Source organism: Tauraco erythrolophus, chromosome 4, assembly GCF_009769465.1.
Source record: "Tauraco erythrolophus isolate bTauEry1 chromosome 4, bTauEry1.pri, whole genome shotgun sequence".
Classification (NCBI taxonomy): Eukaryota; Metazoa; Chordata; class Aves; order Musophagiformes; family Musophagidae; genus Tauraco; species Tauraco erythrolophus.
The window spans coordinates 74,642,474-74,659,554 of NC_141468.1; the positions used below are offsets into that span (position 1 = coordinate 74,642,474).

At 36.2% G+C, this 17,081-nt stretch overlaps 1 protein-coding gene across 3 annotated transcripts; it reads right to left on the reverse strand.

Moving 5' to 3' along the window:
- Positions 1-366: 366 nt before the first annotated feature.
- PPARA (peroxisome proliferator activated receptor alpha) lies at positions 367-12,940 on the reverse strand. 3 transcript variants are annotated; one of them, XM_086610501.1, is made up of 6 exons: positions 12,733-12,940; positions 9,932-10,092; positions 8,430-8,568; positions 5,667-5,869; positions 2,335-2,782; positions 367-614 (listed from the first exon to the last, which is right to left on the reverse strand). In XM_086610501.1, the coding sequence occupies exons 1-6, from the start codon at positions 12,938-12,940 to the stop codon at positions 367-369; spliced, it is 1,407 nt and encodes a 468-aa protein (XP_086466627.1). The 3 variants fall into 3 exon arrangements, with proteins under 3 accessions (XP_086466627.1, XP_086466630.1, XP_086466629.1); XM_086610504.1 differs by lacking the exons at positions 2,335-2,782; positions 5,667-5,869; XM_086610503.1 differs by lacking the exons at positions 5,667-5,869; positions 9,932-10,092; positions 12,733-12,940 and having other exon boundaries at positions 8,430-8,531.
- Between the last annotated feature and the right edge of the window lie 4,141 nt (positions 12,941-17,081).

A 17,081-nucleotide genomic window follows, 5' to 3' on the forward strand; every position in this document is an offset into this window, starting at 1 on the left:
CCTGAATTTGTTATATTCTAATTAGACTAAGCCAAGAGGAAATACAATTTTGTTAATTTCAGTTACTTAACATTCTGATTTATTATACAAATATGTATTCCTTACCAATCTTTGAATTTCCAAATAAAAGAACCATTGTAAGACACTTCATGAGCATTATGATTAGTATTTTTCTGCAGAACTCTTTCAAAAGAAGACAAAAGATCCCAAACCAAAAGAAGTGTAACACTCCAGTTACCCAGCTTTTAGATTTTTCATGCTCTGGACTGAGTGAACAGCAGATAACTGTGCAAGTAGTTTTGCTCCCATCTGTTATTAGTATTGCTCTTGTCTTTAAATATTGTGGAAAAAAAGTACTAAAAATCCTTAATACATGTCGCTGTAGATTTCTTGTAGTAAAGGGTGTAAATGTGCATCAGATTCAGTCTTCTTAATTATCTGAACAAGTTGAGCATGCTCTGTGACAAGTTGTCGAAGGTCAGCCATTTTTTGGAGAAGTTTCGGGAAGAGGAAGATGTCATCAGGGTGGTTGGTTTGCAAGTGAAGTTTCAGTACATGCACAATGATCTCCTGCATTTTTTCAATGTATCCTACGTTTACAAGACCAGGACGATCTGTTCTCAAAACAAACGAAAGAATACGTGTCATAATTTTATAATTGTTCTTTAAAGTAGGTTACTTTATAGATTCTATATTGTAGGCTACTGTGTATATTGACATTATACACTGAGGGCAATGAAAGTCAAAATGAATCTCTTTTTTGAAAAGGAAAGAGAGAGGGACCCGGGGGGGGGGGGGAGGGTGGGCAGGAGGGAAGTAGTCTTCCTTTTCCCTTTGGCCAAAGTTTTTTCAATGTCCACACTCATTTGAGGAGAGATTTCATACTATTCAATACATCCCGTGCTACAAAAGAAAAAAAACTCATACCACCCTCTCACCCCAAAAACCAGCAGAAGTATCCAGCCTAGGAATGCAGTTCTATATTCTGTATGTCCTGATAGCAGAATTCAAATAGTATGGATGAAGAAAAAAGCACGTGGCTCTTTCTAGAGAGTTCTTGAAGTTTGGTAGCAATATAGCAAGACCAAGGCTTTCACTCTTGGTTCCCATATGTATATTGCTGTAGCACAAGTTATTGAAAGGATGTAGAGAAGCACCTGTTAAGGATGTTCCACTCTTTCTAGTATATGATCTCATTTTCAGCTACTTACAGTTCTGTAATACTTTCAGTCTGTGAAAACTTCTCTGCAAGAAGTCTGGGGCAACAGACTAAATATGTTTCTTGAAAACTTAAGCTAGTTCCAAGGAAGAAGGATAAAGGGAAAAAAACCTTAAACCCAAACCCCAACATTTTTCCTGCAAAGAACTCTCTTGACTTTTGAAAACATCAAAATACCAATGTATTGTTCAAAAGTAATTGGAGATTTGATGGGAGCTTGCTGCCTAAACTAGCACATGAAACTTTGAAAGTCTACAGTTTGTATCTCTCTTCTTGTAATTGCTGAGGATGCAACCGGGCAGTGAAACATCCTGTGAGTTTTGCAGAATGCGGGAAAGGCAGGTGGGAGCAGTTGGAACTTTCTTGATCTTTTATTTCCCTTTTTCAAAATGCATAGTTTTGAATTTAACCTTAACTATGAACACCCTTACTTTCTGGAGGAAAGAAAGGATACATTACTCACGAAGAGTTCAAACAACAGGCATTTAAAAAACCCCAAACAAACCAAACCCCGTATCCTTAGGTACGATGAAATAATTTTTAAAAATACCATCAGCTAATTTTTTTTTGAATTAGCTAAGTAAGCTGTTTTTTTTTTTAAATAGCCTGTGATACTAAAATCAGAAGACAGCACACCAGACCTGTGCATTTGTGCAGAACTCATTACATGATGCAATCAGCCAGTGTCAAAGATGAGCAGAGCTATAATCTGCACCTGCCTCCAGTCTCATTACATACTATTCTTCTGTCCATTTGGCAGGTACAAATACTGTTTCCAACCCAGCCTTAAACATTTAAAATCCTCCAACCCCCAAACAAAAAACCACCAACACTTCACATCCCACTTTTAAAAACAGAGGGTAACTAGATCCCTCTCTGAATGAGGCTAAACAGTAATTCCAAGCATGTCTACAGTTCTGCAAAGCAAAACACAAGATCAAGACTGTTAACAGTTACAGAGCATCTTCCATGAGACATGCTAAAAGGGAAAATTACATTGTTTGTTGTAGAATTGAATCTTCAAGAAATATATAAGCTTTTCCATTAAAATTTTAAATTCATGTGAAGAAAATGTTAAAATTTACTATCTTAAAGAACAAATATGTAGTGCTTACCTCCACAGCAAATGATGGCAGCAACAAAAAGGGATATATCACTATCATCCAGTTCCAGTGCATTGAATTTCATTGCAAAATCAAATTTTGGCTCCATTATATCGCAGAATGGCTTTCTCAGGCTTTTCAGGAACTCCCGGGTTATAAAACCATTTCCATAGGCTACCAGCATCCCGTCCTTGTTCATCACAGATGCTAACATGGCAAATATGGCTTCATAAACTCCGTATTTTAACAGTGTCACTTGATCATTCAAGTCAAGATTGGAGAAGCCAGGGATAGATTTGGCAAATTCAGTAAGTTCTGTGACAGTCTCTACAGACGTACACTGGCAGCAGTGGAAGATCCGAACTTCTGCTTCCTTGTTCTGAATTCCATTGGCTACCAATTTTGCCACCAGGGTCTTCTCTGCCATACACAAGGTATCCATGTCATGTATAACAAACGGCTACAGAGAAAAAAAGTACTAATTCAGTTAAAAAATAATGGTTATTAACCATTGGTTTCCTAAAGAATAGGCATTTTTATAACTTCAACTTTCATGCTAATCAGTCTTCAACTATCAATAAACCATGAGTTTTCATAGTTCTGCATAAAGAGAAACCATGTATTACAGAACTACCAACTGCAATATCTAAGAACAAGTCTGGTCTGCAAACAACAATGCACATAGTAAAATGTAAATATGTATGACATAACTTTAGTCTAGTTTTACGTAGTAGTTACAGTGAAGATGCAGAAGTACTGTGCTTAGTATGCATATATCCATCTCTGAGCAAGTCCCAGAAGGTTCACAAAAGACTTGTATTACCTTCTCCAGAAGTCCAGGTTATTCTGCCTACACTCCTATCGATTCCTAAACTAACTACACTTGATGCACATCCTGATGCTTTCCTGAAGTATCCTAGGGGGAATACAGACAGTCATTTAAATATAGGACAGCATATTTGCACAAGAAAATGAACCCTGTACTACTCTTGTGTTTTACTATCAGATTTTCATAGTCTATGTCCAAGCTGATCTTCCACAGATATTCAGCTCATCTTTCTAGCTGCAGTTAGTGCTAAGCCATCTCTAAACCCAGAATCCCACTAGAATGTCAGACAACACAAGATTTCCGTCTTGATCATGGTCTTTTCCATAACCCCCTTGGTTTAAAAAGGTACGTGCATTACAAACTGATGAGCCAGTCTCTTAAAACATCATATAAAAAAAAAAGCATTCGTGCTTTCTTAAGAACATTAAGAACCCAAAAATATTTATATATATATATCTGAAGAGCAGTAATTGAAACAGACAATTCACTAAAGAAAACCAACAAAACCTGACGCTTCCCAGCCTACCAAAGTCATGGCAATTGACCTTGAACACAAATCTAGTTCCATAAATGCCGAGCAAAGTACCTTCCCTGTGCAGTTTTGCTCGTCTCGGATTAAATATGATGAGCAAGACTTTGTGTTCTGTTATAAACTCATAGAATTCACTTATTTCTCTTAGAAAACGGTCAAACATGGTAGTTTCCCCACAGTCGTCCACTTTTTAAATGCCTATGGCAACTACACATTCCATCTCATTTCAGGATGTGGTTATACAGCACAGAACTTCCTATGTGCATGTGGATATGAGCAGAAAGTGGCAAAGCAATAAACCACCACATTTCTAAAGCCTCCAATGGTGTAGACTATCCTGTAAGTCTTTTTAGACTTTATCATCATTTCACTATGCAGAAAATAGGTATGGCCAAGACTTAGGAGCTAAATTTAAAAATGATACTTTATCATCAAGAAAAATGCTAGTTCATTCCAAAATGAATTACAGTGGTGCGAAGAATTAGGATTCACTGAAATCAGCTGTTAGTGTGCACTGTTCAGAAACAGACGGATTACTAATTACCAAAACCAACCCCTTCCTTTTTTTAAAAATTATTTTTCTGTTAAAAAGTCAAAATAAAATTAAAATATCTGTTTTCCCAAGAGATGATGAAATAGCTTAAAAAACCTCTCCTCTTCCCTGCATATCAAAGAATGAGGAAGCAGCCCGTTTATAATATACTACTGATTCCTCCTGCAAACCATTATCTTGTCAGGTGACTATAATCTGAGAGCCTTGATTGCACAAATACAAACACAAAAATTAGGATGCAGTGATCTAGAATCCCTGCAGGTATGATACATATGGTAACTTAACGATTCTGACACGTGGTAACAAGCTTGAGAAGGACTTCATGCAGATACCTACTTGGTAAGGTGTTAAAGCATGATATTTACTGTAGGCTTGTATCAGCTTGTACACCCAAAAAAGTTTAAGCCTGTGCTTAATTTTAAGCATCTCTAATCAAATGAAAAAAGACTGAGATTATTCACATCTGCCTTTTAGCTAGACTAGACTATAATATGCCAAATTCCATAATTTAGAAGACAGCTTGCTTCCAATTTTTATAACACTCATCCTCGCAGTTACATGGTTTTTATTATGGCACATGCAAAACCTCTTGCTTGCAAACTTTTACTGAAATTTAAATTGTTAGTAAACTCAGATACTTATCTTCTACATATAATTAACATAAATCACAATCAAATTTAAAACAAAAAATGCATGAAGTGAAACAGGTCAGTCCTTACAATGGTAATACAATCTCGTGTGCTACAAAACAAAAAGCAGTTGATAGCATTAGGTAGACCTTGGCTAGATTACCCTGGAAGAAAAATAACCTCCACAGCACATGTGTCTTCCCAAGCTGGCTTGCATCTCCCTTTCAAAGTAACCATACAGTAAAGACCAAGAAGGCCGGGTGAGGAAATGGCCAGAACTGTAAACGAAGAATTACAAACTCAAGTTTTCTTTCTCCTCCTGCCATTAACATTGTTGTGATTACAACAAAAGTCATGCAGAGCTTCTGTACGCCCTAAAAGACATCAGTATTTATCCTGGCATTTGTGGCAGAAAAACATTGTAATTATTTTTTTTTCCACTGTCATAATAACAAATTAATTTTGAACCATTTCCCCCACCCATACTAACAGGCATTCACATTCAAACGTTACTTTTTTCTTTTGATTAAGAACTAATTTTCTTTCCCTTGTGTGTCTACTATAATTTAAGGTTATGAGCTTTCATTTACAAGTTAATCAGCTGATTTTCCTAAAGCTTCCTATTATTCTGATAGTGGCTAAAAGCAACCATATTTACTACAGGTATTCTTTTTGCATATTTCCTGTCTGTATTAGCATGATACTTATTTTCTAAAAGATTTGCTTAAGAGTTTAACAAATTATTATAATCGCTTTATGCACTTGCCAGCTTTACTTTAAAGTTACAGCAAAAGTACTTACTGGATTGTTATTAGTTTTCCCTGCAAGGATGATTCTGGCTTTAACCTTGTTCATATTGAAGTTTTTCAGGTAAGCATCATGAATTCTTTTGGCAAGTGACTTAAGATCTGCCATTTCTGAATCTTCTACATAATTTTCACCTGTTAGAAGTTCTGCTTTCAACTTGGCCTTCTCAGACCTTGGCATTCGTCCAAAACGTATTGCTGATGGGAAGACATAATTGTAAAACAAATATAAGTTATACAAAAACCTACGCCTTTTACCGTTGCTGATTAGAGCAGTAAGACTTTCTGTCTAGAAAACCTGAGGTAGAGGTAGTATCTTTATCATGATAAATTCATGAGTGAAAAAAATCACATCCTTTCCAACATAGTCAGTGACTAATTATCAAGACAACATGCTGAACTGAAGGTAATCAGATGTTTCAAAACACAAACTGGTATCTACAATGAGCTAGAACGCATGCCTTTTTCCTTCTACATTACTTAAGTAGTTGTATTTTGTTTTCTCCTTTATAGTGTTCTACAACTCCCAACGTGAAACGCAAAGTCTCCCTTGGGAATTCAAAAAATCTGAGTAAACTCATATCAGGGGCTTGGCAAAGAGCACAAACGCCAGCTGAAGAGCTGCCTGGGGACTCACTCTGCAGCGAATGCTGCAACGGGGTTGGGCCTGAATCCCATTGCTGATTCTGAACCTGCTGGGGCATTCAGTTCTTTATGTGCGGAATATTCAGTTCCACACCTCTGTACTGTCTAGTGAGAACAAAACAGACCAGAAACTTGGATCTATGCTCAAAGGCTATAGTCAACAAAACCTCCTCCTAGACCCAGCATTTTCTGCTTCTTTTTTTCAACAGATTAGCCCTTCAAGACTGGAGAGGATGAGAACAGAGTTTGAGTATCCAATCTAGTTATCAGGATATTCTTTTGAGAGGCAGGAGATGTGAGTTTGAAACACCACTGGGTATGGAAGTCTCCCAGTTCTTGGGCAAGTGGTCTTCCCATTTAGCAATAAAATAGGCATGTCCACATCCTTCTTCAGTTTCAGTTTAAAACTAAAACAGCTCCATTTTAAAAGGGGTCTTAGCCTCTGATAACGTGCAAGGTTTTGAGATGGTTAATATAGCTGGTTACTCTTACAGCATTTCAGCATCTAACCAGTGAGAGGACACAACCTCACTGCTTAGACTGAGCAATTCAGAGCATGTGCAGAATTAGCCCTTCAACATGCCCAAGGAATTTTCTCATGACATAAGGAGATGCCCCTAGGCATGATCTGAAATACAGCTTTGGACTTCAATGGAAGTACAACATGGAAGGCCTGTTTGGAATCTGACCATGGGTCTATCAGAATAGTGGAAGGTTAACTGCTTTAAACTGAAACTTACAATTTTAAGGTCATGGCTGTAAATCTAGTTCTAGCTCTTTTTCTAAGAAGTATCACCTCCAAGTTAGCAGTTATCTCCTTCCCCCACTGCCTCCTGTGTGTTTGCTGCCGTAAAACTGCTACTACTCCCTTCAGCTGGAGCACAGGTGCCCATAGCATTTTAGGAGGATGAAACAGCTTCAACTGAATGTTAATTCCTGCCAACTAGCACAGCTCCCTGTTCAACTCCTGCCCCTGAGATGTTACATTGTTGGCTGTCACACTCTTCCCAAGTTTGGTGCTTCAGGAAGCTTATCACCAGTCTTGCAGAGACTTGTAGCCCTCTCCCAATGGACCTTAATCGCAGACAAGGCTCACCATAAGACAGCCAGACTTCCACAGAACCAGAAAGTCAACTCTCCCAATGTCTCTTGCTAGGACTCTAGACTACAACGTCAAAGGCAGCCACCCCAACCACGTCCCCATCGCAGCTATCTTGACAGCATAGTTTCCTTAGGAAGTTCTTCTCCTAACCCACAGATTTTTACCCAGCCCAGCATTTTCACCTACTTTTCACCTACTCCCAAATTGCACCTGCTCCCAAGTTCAGCCTTGACGCTATCAGACCTATGTAGGGAAAGCAAACTACTGTCATGTGGACAACCAAAATGTGCTTTCTCATGGCTTGGCCTCTCCCTCTTTACCAAAGCTGCATTGCAAACTACATACTGTACATAAAACTTCCTTATGGGTTGAAATTGGCCTGTAAGCCACAGGTTTACCAGCCTTATCTTAAATCATTAACACAAACAATAACATATTTTTTTAAACTGGATATCTAAACGCTCTGAATTTTTACCATTCCATTTAACAAGCAACCTACCAGATTCCTGTTCTACAGTCAGCACAGATCTTCGCCCTTCCCCCACACTCCCTGAACCATCTGCCCAAGAGCTGTTTCACTATAACCTGAAAAATAATGAAGTCTGGTTTCCTACAGCTTTTTATCCTACGTCATTCCCTCCCACAAAGAGCTAGTTGTTCTCCTCCTACTCCTCTACAATGCCCTTGATCAGAATTCTTCCAGTATTGAAATTTGTTTCAATGGGAGTAATGGTGCCAAAGTTCTGGGTGAAGCAAGCAACTAAATGAACATTCATATGGACAAACAGACATCCAGCACAATTGTGTAAAGCTCGTAACAGTACATTTGGTAGCTGTGTATCAACTACATTAACTACTCACTAGGGAAACTGGTGTCCCACACCACGATCTATACTTTAAAAAGTCTGAGGTTCAACTCACATGTGTAAGTAAAAATGCTATCCAAGTGCCTGCTTCCAGAAGCAGGCTCTGGGTAGGAACAAACAAATTATGAAGGGCATTCTTACCTACCATTATGTGACATTCCAACTGAAAGGCACTTTTGAAAACGACAGTATTGGCACTTATTACGATTTTTTTTCTGAATTTTGCAGTTGCGATCACATTTATCATAGATGAGTTTTAAACGAATTGTTCTTCTAAAAAAACCCTATAGAAAGTGCAAGAAAACAATATGTAACGTTAAAGAATGTTGACTACTAAAGTTCAATCATGCAGGTAATTTTTTTTTCTTTTATTGTTTATTGATGTCACTAGCAAAACGATATGCAAGGTATAACCTGTCCAAAGGTAAGAATCTATGCAGTGAAGTGGTGTGTATGAAGGCATGTACAGATTGGAAAACATGAAAGGAGGGAGTAGCTCTTAGCTGTCTTTCTTGGGAGAGGATCAAGAGCCCAGATTACCCAAGCAGATTTGCTCTTAAGGATTAAGTGAAACAGTCACATGTTGCCTTTGTATGCAGTCTCTCAGCGTCCTTTATCAGAAATAACCTTCATCTTTCATATGCGTAAGTCACAGAAACACACAGATTTAACACATCTTTTCTTCATCCAGCAAACATGAGAGGTATGACAACACAGTACGGTGTATAGAAAAAGCCAAGGACACAAAAACGAGCATTAGAGAAAAGCCTATAACTCATCAGATCTTACCATGATGTCTTGATACTGCACTGTAAGGTTAGGCTCCTACTATGAAACTGGAGGGTTAGCAAGTCTAGAAACATTCCGACATTTTGCTTCGCATAACATAACAACATGCCATGTGGACTGTGAGACACAACTATGAACTGGCTCCTCACCTCTAATAGATGTTCTAGCATTATTCTGTAAGATTTATATTTGAATTATATTCTGACACTGCGCATGAAAGAAAAATGTACACATATACAATTATTTCTCTCAACTTACATTATAATTCAGAAAAAAAACGAAAACTAAAACATTAGAAGGAAAAAAAAATAATCTTGTAATTCATGGGCCACATCATCCCCAAAATTATACATTAATGATAACATTAATTTGCCCCAGAGACGTGCACTGGCTCCAGAACTACAAGAGGTACGATACTAAGTGATTCAGGAAGAATGTGGTGGAGATGAAAATTCAGGATTTGTTACTGTTACAATGGAAACGTAGCAAACTCGCGTGCTACTCACAGCTGTACTCCCAACACAAATAAAACACTAGTGGAGCAAGTAGACTTTGATTTTTGGTCACAGTTTAGTGTTTCAAGTTGTTTTAGTGTTTAACCAACTATATCCACAAAAGCAGTATTAAAATTCTCATTGTGAATTGCCCCTGCTTGATGAAGGTCTGGTATTGAGTTACGGTATCCAGTTATGGTATCTGAACAATTTATTTCAGAAAAAAGATTACAGGTATGTTTCTTATTTAAATAATTTTAATCATTAGAATTATATTAATTTATGTAACAAATATTTTTCTTCATATAACCCTGTAAATAAAACAACATGATTTAGGTTCTTAAAAAGAAAATTATGACTGTACCTTACAACCTTCACAAGCATGTACTCCGTAATGGTAGCCTGAGGCTTTATCCCCACAAATTCTACATTCAATGTTTAATGCTCCACTGGGTGATTCATCTATGCTACCTGGAGCTGTGGCAAAATTAATGGATGAAGGACTGGATGCTGGTGAAAGGGTGTCTAAAAGAAAAAGGAACACTTCATAAATACTACACTATCAAGATTGATACCATTTCTATACTAAAACCACACAAAAAATGAGTTTATTCTAAAAAATAATCACAATAGTCATTAAGTGAACTAATAATTTGGCCTAAATGTTTGAAAAATAATTAGTATTTATATTAACAGTGCAAACACACACAAAACACAGGGCGTACCTTGCTAATTTTGATGAGACATACAATGTCAACAAACAAAAAGTTACTTACTGAAGTAACTGATAACAAGAACTAGAAGGGTGATAGGGGTTCTTGAAGATTCAATGAATATGCACCACACAAAATAAGGGAAAACCAAGCTTTTTTGGATTTTCCTGCATTCCATTTTTTACTTTGAATTTTTCTAATGTTTCTCGATTTGATATGAACATGAAATTTTTTTATCCCACAACTTAAAATAAGTAACTAAAAAACTCCTGAATTAATATTGCATTTAAATCAAGGAAATTTTCTTAACCATAAAAATGCACATATACCATCTTCACAAATAACATGAACTTGAAACTGAAAAGCAGTATTCAACATGTATCTAGTGCTCAAGACAAATAGTACAAAATATAAAAAGAAAAAACCCCCACCCCACAATGAAATAGAATCCCCCATGACTTCAAGCGTATATCACAATACCCATTCAACCCATCGCTTGTGCTTTCCAGAAAGGTTACTAACAGCTCATTTTACTGTTGCATCTTCCATCTCTTGTGCCGTAGTGCTGAGCATCAGGTCTATTGCTACGGTATGGCGAGAGGCGTTTTCGTAGCTCACGCTGACTTACACTTAAGATACACTTAAAGTCTCCTTGACTTCTGAAGAGCTGCTCGTAGTTTTAGATGATCTAAACTGAGGCCTAAAAAGCAGTTAGACAACTTCTCTTTCTAAAGAATTTTCTCAAAGTGAAAGCATGCCCCTGCCCTTCAACTGAAAGGCCGAACAGACACTGAAAGGAGGAAGGCAACACAAAGGTCTGCTTCTAACACAATCCAGCAATAGAAGCCTTGCTCAGGTATTTTATCTTTTGATTATAATGGGGAAAGCATTTCTGAATTGTTGTGCAATGAAATAAACTCTCTAGACATTTTACTACTAGATGAACATGTTACAAAGCTAACACATTCCAACCTTAATTATTTCAATTAATATTTCCACCTTATTTGAGGAAAAGATTGTCTGAGGCCAGAATTTCTTTTGTCTTCCATCTTGCAACTTGCACCATAAGACTTTAACAAATTAATGGGTGTGTTATTTTAACAGAAAGATTAAGAAGCACTCATGAATGTAGGTCAGCAAGTATTATGTTGGAAAAAACCTTGGCATAGGACTCAGTTTGCATTGCCAGCACTGCAAAGCCCACAGGCAGCGGAGTCATCAAGAACAGCCTAAAACCCAGGATTTTTTTTCAAGTGTGATTCTCATTTCTTTTTACTTGCCTTATGGAATTTGAGACTTAAAATTTTACATTTTCCATCTTCTCTGTCAGCAAAACTAGAATGTTTTGCAATGAACACTGAATACTCAAATTAGAAGGTGACAGTAGAAGGTGATCTAAATTATTGTAGGACTTGTACCCACATACACGCAAATAATTAAAAAAAAATCATGTCTCAGAAGGACTACATTATAAACCCAGCACATAAGAACTTTTCCAGTAGAATGTATCTCTCTAGGGTCTGCAACCAAAAGGGACCTAAATCATACTTCTACAAACATTCCTTTGGGCAACAGTGCCAAGAGACAGCTCTCCCTTCTCAACTCAGACTATTCAACCCCTTTAGCACAGAGGCACACCTCAGTTGTATCAGCACAGTTTTTGTAAAGGAAAACAGTGATCACAGCCTGCAAATTGATTTAAAGTAAGAAATGCCCGAAACAAAACATAATGTAAACCAAGTAGAAACTTGATCATAAAACTGCTTAAAATGGCTCTACTGCTAAAAGATTTGTAAAACAATAGTTTCAGAAGGACTACTGTACTGACATTATTGCAATGTCCCATACCACTTCAATTATTTCCGTTTTGATTTCTCAAAGCAAGCCTCTCACAAAGATCTTTTGACCAAGGACTGTGTAATGTATCAGCACTCGGAGACTGTTACTTTAACCAGGGTAGAAGTCATTAGCTGAACAATGCTACTCTTGAGAAGGTGGAGAAAACACGTTCAAAACATCAGTACACTAAAATATACGAGAATTCTAGGTGAGCTTTTAAGAGTTAGATAATAAATTTTTGGCAAACATCTTGCAATATTTTTCAAATATATGTGATTTGAAGAAACTTGAAAAAATAGGGAATTCCTTTAGTGCAAGACTGTAACTTCCTAAATGACTACTATACATAGTAATTTTGCTAGTAATAGTGATTTTTAAAAGTTATTTTGAAAAAAGTGTTGATACTAATGCTAATTTAAACTGTAATTTTTCAATGACATTTGTCTAAAAAATTAACTTTAGCCTTAAATATTTTAAGACCATACTATAATCAGCTTATATGTTTCTAATGTTACTTAGTAATAAACAAGAATTATTGCATTTAAAAAGTTTTTTATTTCTATCACTATGTATTTATAAAAGAAAATTTTATGGTAAACCAAAACTCTCTTACCTGTTATAACTGATCCATCAGATCCTGGACCATTTCCCAGTGACTGGAACTCTGTTAAACTTAAAGCTCCAGAGCTATCATCACCTAGAGACTGAGAGAGGTCTTGAATGTTCTCCATATCTTGTAGGAACTCTCCAGATAAAGGGCTGCCTATATCATCCTCCTCCAAGGGAGTAAGGGGATAGAGCTGGTTTTCAGTGTCCACCATTTTGATCAAGTAGAGTGGTCACTTAAACTTCTTTACACTGGTGAAAGAATAATTAAAAAAAAATCCTGTACTTAACAATATCAGAATATTTTTTTAAAATATTTGAATCAGTTATAGCACACTGAATACATGAATTCTAATCCAATACTTAAATATTATACAACATTCTGTTGCTCCAGAAGCTTTATACAACATGAATCACGCACAGGACAGAGGAAAAGAAAAAAACAACAACCAACCAAACAAAAAACCACCAGGTCCCCAAAATCCTTCAATATGAATTAAAGTCATGGCAAGATCAATCTGTAGATTGTTGTTTTTCTCTCCTTTGCTGATAAAAGTTATATTATTGTTTTATATATATATATAGTTATATATACATATAAAAGTTACGTATTTTGTTTCTATAGCAGGCATTAGGCACTTCCCACCAAAATTTATCTATATGCACACATATTATGTTTGAGCAGTCTTTGCTCATCGTATCTACCAGCTTTATATATGTTGATTTGGTCCTCTGTTCTCACCTCTTTTAAAATTGTTCGATAGGTGTTACGACGCTGCAGAGAACAGAATATTTTTCTATACTAAAATCTTTGTAGAAGTGGGCCAAACTAATACTTTTTGACCTACTTTGGTCAAAGAACACCTTCAGCAAGAGCGCTCCAGTATATACAATGCAATACATCTGTAATTCCTAGAGTTTTATTTCCCGTAGTGAAATAAGTTTTTAAAGTTGCCTTCAAAACTAGCCACCAATGTCATCAACTTTGAGTAACAGCTCAGATTCCTAAGAAAACATCACAGATTTTAGTTCTTCTTCTATTGACTTGTCAGGTAAATGTCCTGCAGAATGTTACTGCTGCACAGATATACTTCTGCTAAAAGGAAAATTCTCTTTTACACTAAGTAACTAACACTTGTGTGATATTCAGTACGTGTACAAAGACTGACTGCTGCAGCCTTGTCCATGCACTGAATATGCACGGGCATTTAGAGAAGCTCGGACCGTTACTGTGGTTACTGCTCAACGCTGGCCTTTGCACGGAACACGTGTTCGCTACAGTTTATTGTGAAGCCTGAAACTGCCAATAACTGGCTCTATGGGGATATACAAATGCTCATTTTACAATAAAAGTGCTATGTTACAATAAAAAAAAAAAATCTTTCTTGATGTTATTTAAAGTTTCAAATACCAACTAGTTTGGTTCCTATGACGCTAAACATTTTATTTCAAGAAATCAATCCTTTTCTTTCATAATCCATGACAGATTCATCCTACGAAAATCAGGCATCTATTCTGGAGAAAAAACGTGTATTTTTTAGCTATGTCACCGACCAAAAGGGTACATTTAAAAGTAATACTAAGTGCTGACTACTACTGCTTTACATACTAGTGACAAAAGACAGCCATCACTTGTACTCAGTTATATCCCTGGAAGTGTTCAAGCCCAGGCTGGATGAGGCTTTGGGCAACCTGCTGTAGCGGAGGGTGTCCCTGTCCATGGCAGGGGGGTTGGAACTAGATGATCTTTGAGGTCCCTTCCAACTCTAACCATTCTATGATTCTATATATAAAAAAACAACTTCAAAACGTTTTGGAGCAAGATACCAACAATCAAGCCTTTTATCCCCAGGCTGATGGCAAAAGTCTGCCTTCGATTATATTTCCATAACTTTACAAGGCATTATAGAGATGTAACTAGGGCAGAATCACCTACTCTAAAGAGGACTGAAAGATATGCTTGCAACAACCTGCAATGTGCACATAGTTTTAAATCTATTTATTTTTCAGGTGCACTCATGACTGCACACTTGTACTTCTTTGTGCTATTTCATGGAAAACCAATGGTGCATATATATCTATATATTTTGTTTTCCAATGTGTTCATTACATGACTATAAGGGAAAACAATCAATTAAAAAAAAAATAAAATCTGTATAACATAAGGCTTTCTATTCCACAATTTGCATCCTTCCAGCCAATCAATATTATTTGAAGTATATACGTAAGACTTGGAAAAACTTTTCTTTGATTTTCAGAGTACCTAGATTTTTTAATTGCGATACCAAATGGCTGTAGTGGTACATCCTTTGTACCCATTATTCATTTTTAGCCAAATGAATAGACATAAATGTTAACCCCTCAGGTACAAGGGAAGATTGACATTGTAGTGTAATCATAAACTCCAATGATTAAAACAAAACAATGTTTTAGCTCTCCTTGGGCAATTTATTACAGTTCTGTGCATCATTGTACCTTGTTTTTGAAATAAACTATGTTGAGGCTAAAAAAAAGAGTTTATTTAAACAGTGTCTAGTTAGATTCACTTTCCTGTAATTCATGAAACTAATAGTTACGGTATTTAGCTGTGACACAATTTTTCCAACCCAAATACCATTGTAGAGCAAAGATACAGATTTTTTTTTTTCCCCAATGTAACAGCTTACCATATACTTGGTAATTTACTAGTAGTGTTTCTAAGGATAGAACTAGAGAAGTAGCAGACACAAATACACAGCAAAATCCAGAGCTTCTACTCATTTTACTCAGGTCACATGCTAAAATTGAGTTCTTTATGAAAATAAACAGTGAAGATTTCAGGATCTGTCCAGCATAACTGAGATAGTAAAGTTTTCACAAGGTTCATTGTATTTTTACTATTAAAACCAAGCCAAATACAACTGTCAGTTCTGAAGGCTGAAAGGAATCACAAATTACAAGAATCGTATTTCTAAATATCTGACGTTATAAATCAAATGAGACAGAATTCCACTCTCCCCTCTTGAGTACAGAAAAAACCCAGATACTGTCACTATAATTAACCTGCCATCTCATGCTACAAGGACCCTTAGTAAAGATCCGTTTGCCCAATTTCTTCGAAACTGGATAGTTTTAACTAGAAAAGGAAAACATGTTCTATATCAAATGCTGTAGCAAATAAGAATATCTAGGAGAATAAGAATGGAAATTTATCCATGATTTCTAATACCAGTTACAGACAACAGGTATATTACTGTTGATTTTACTTGGATGTGCCACATTGATACTCTATTACTATGCACATCTTGGCTGTATTTAAAAATAACTGTCAAATTAAGTTACCCAATTTGATATATTAAATACTCATTAGGACATTGTGCCAGATTGCCAGCACTGTAATAGAATATTTATAAGCAATACAAGTGTTTTCATGCACATCTCAACTTCTTTCTGAAGGGATCAGTTGAAAGGCTGGTGCAGTTTTTACTTTAAAAGCATCCAAGCAACACTGATTGTGATGCCTAATTATTTTACAATTTAACAGTATTGTATTGGAAACTGAAACAAAATAAATTCTTTCCCATAGAGGACTGAAGTGTAATTGCTATCAGTTATAGTCCCTACAGAATTTCTAGAATCTGAAACTATTTAGTAAAATAAACTCCAATGGTCACTTTCTTTTAAAGCTCAACAGTTGCCCTGTCTCCAAGAATCACTTTCGTTTCTCTTATAAATCCTAATGGCTTGAAACCTGACAAAATACTAGGAAATATCTACATTTGATACTCAGAAGCCTCTCAGAAAACATAGAATAGAAATTAAAATGATTGCTACACACATGACCATAGTTACTGAAGAAAAAATAAAAATCAGAAATTACATTAATAAATAAAAGACTAACTCTAAATAAAAGACTACTTAAAAAATACAAATAAATAAGTAGCCTAATGCTTTAGGAATGTATGGTCACACACCAAAGGATTATCTGACAAAGATTTTTATTCCTAACCATCTGCATGTATTCAGAACAATGCTTCCAATCTCATGAAGACTCTAGATAAAGAGTAATTTTGCAGATGCAGAGTGCCTCACAAAATATTACTCTCAAAAAGTATGAAAGACAAAGAATCAGCTACAAACACTTCTGGTTAACATCATCTGTTATTCTCTGTCAATATTTTCAATCTTCAATATCTTTGCACAATTTCTCTGTTGAGGCAGCATGAACCAGCTCAGTAACACCTGGAACTAAATGCTGTTTGCTGTCAGTTATCCAACAGAGTCCAAAACATTACATTATGCACCTGATATCCTCGATATAACTGGAAGATAATTTACTCCAGTTGAGAAATGAGAAATCACTTTTACGTATTTTAT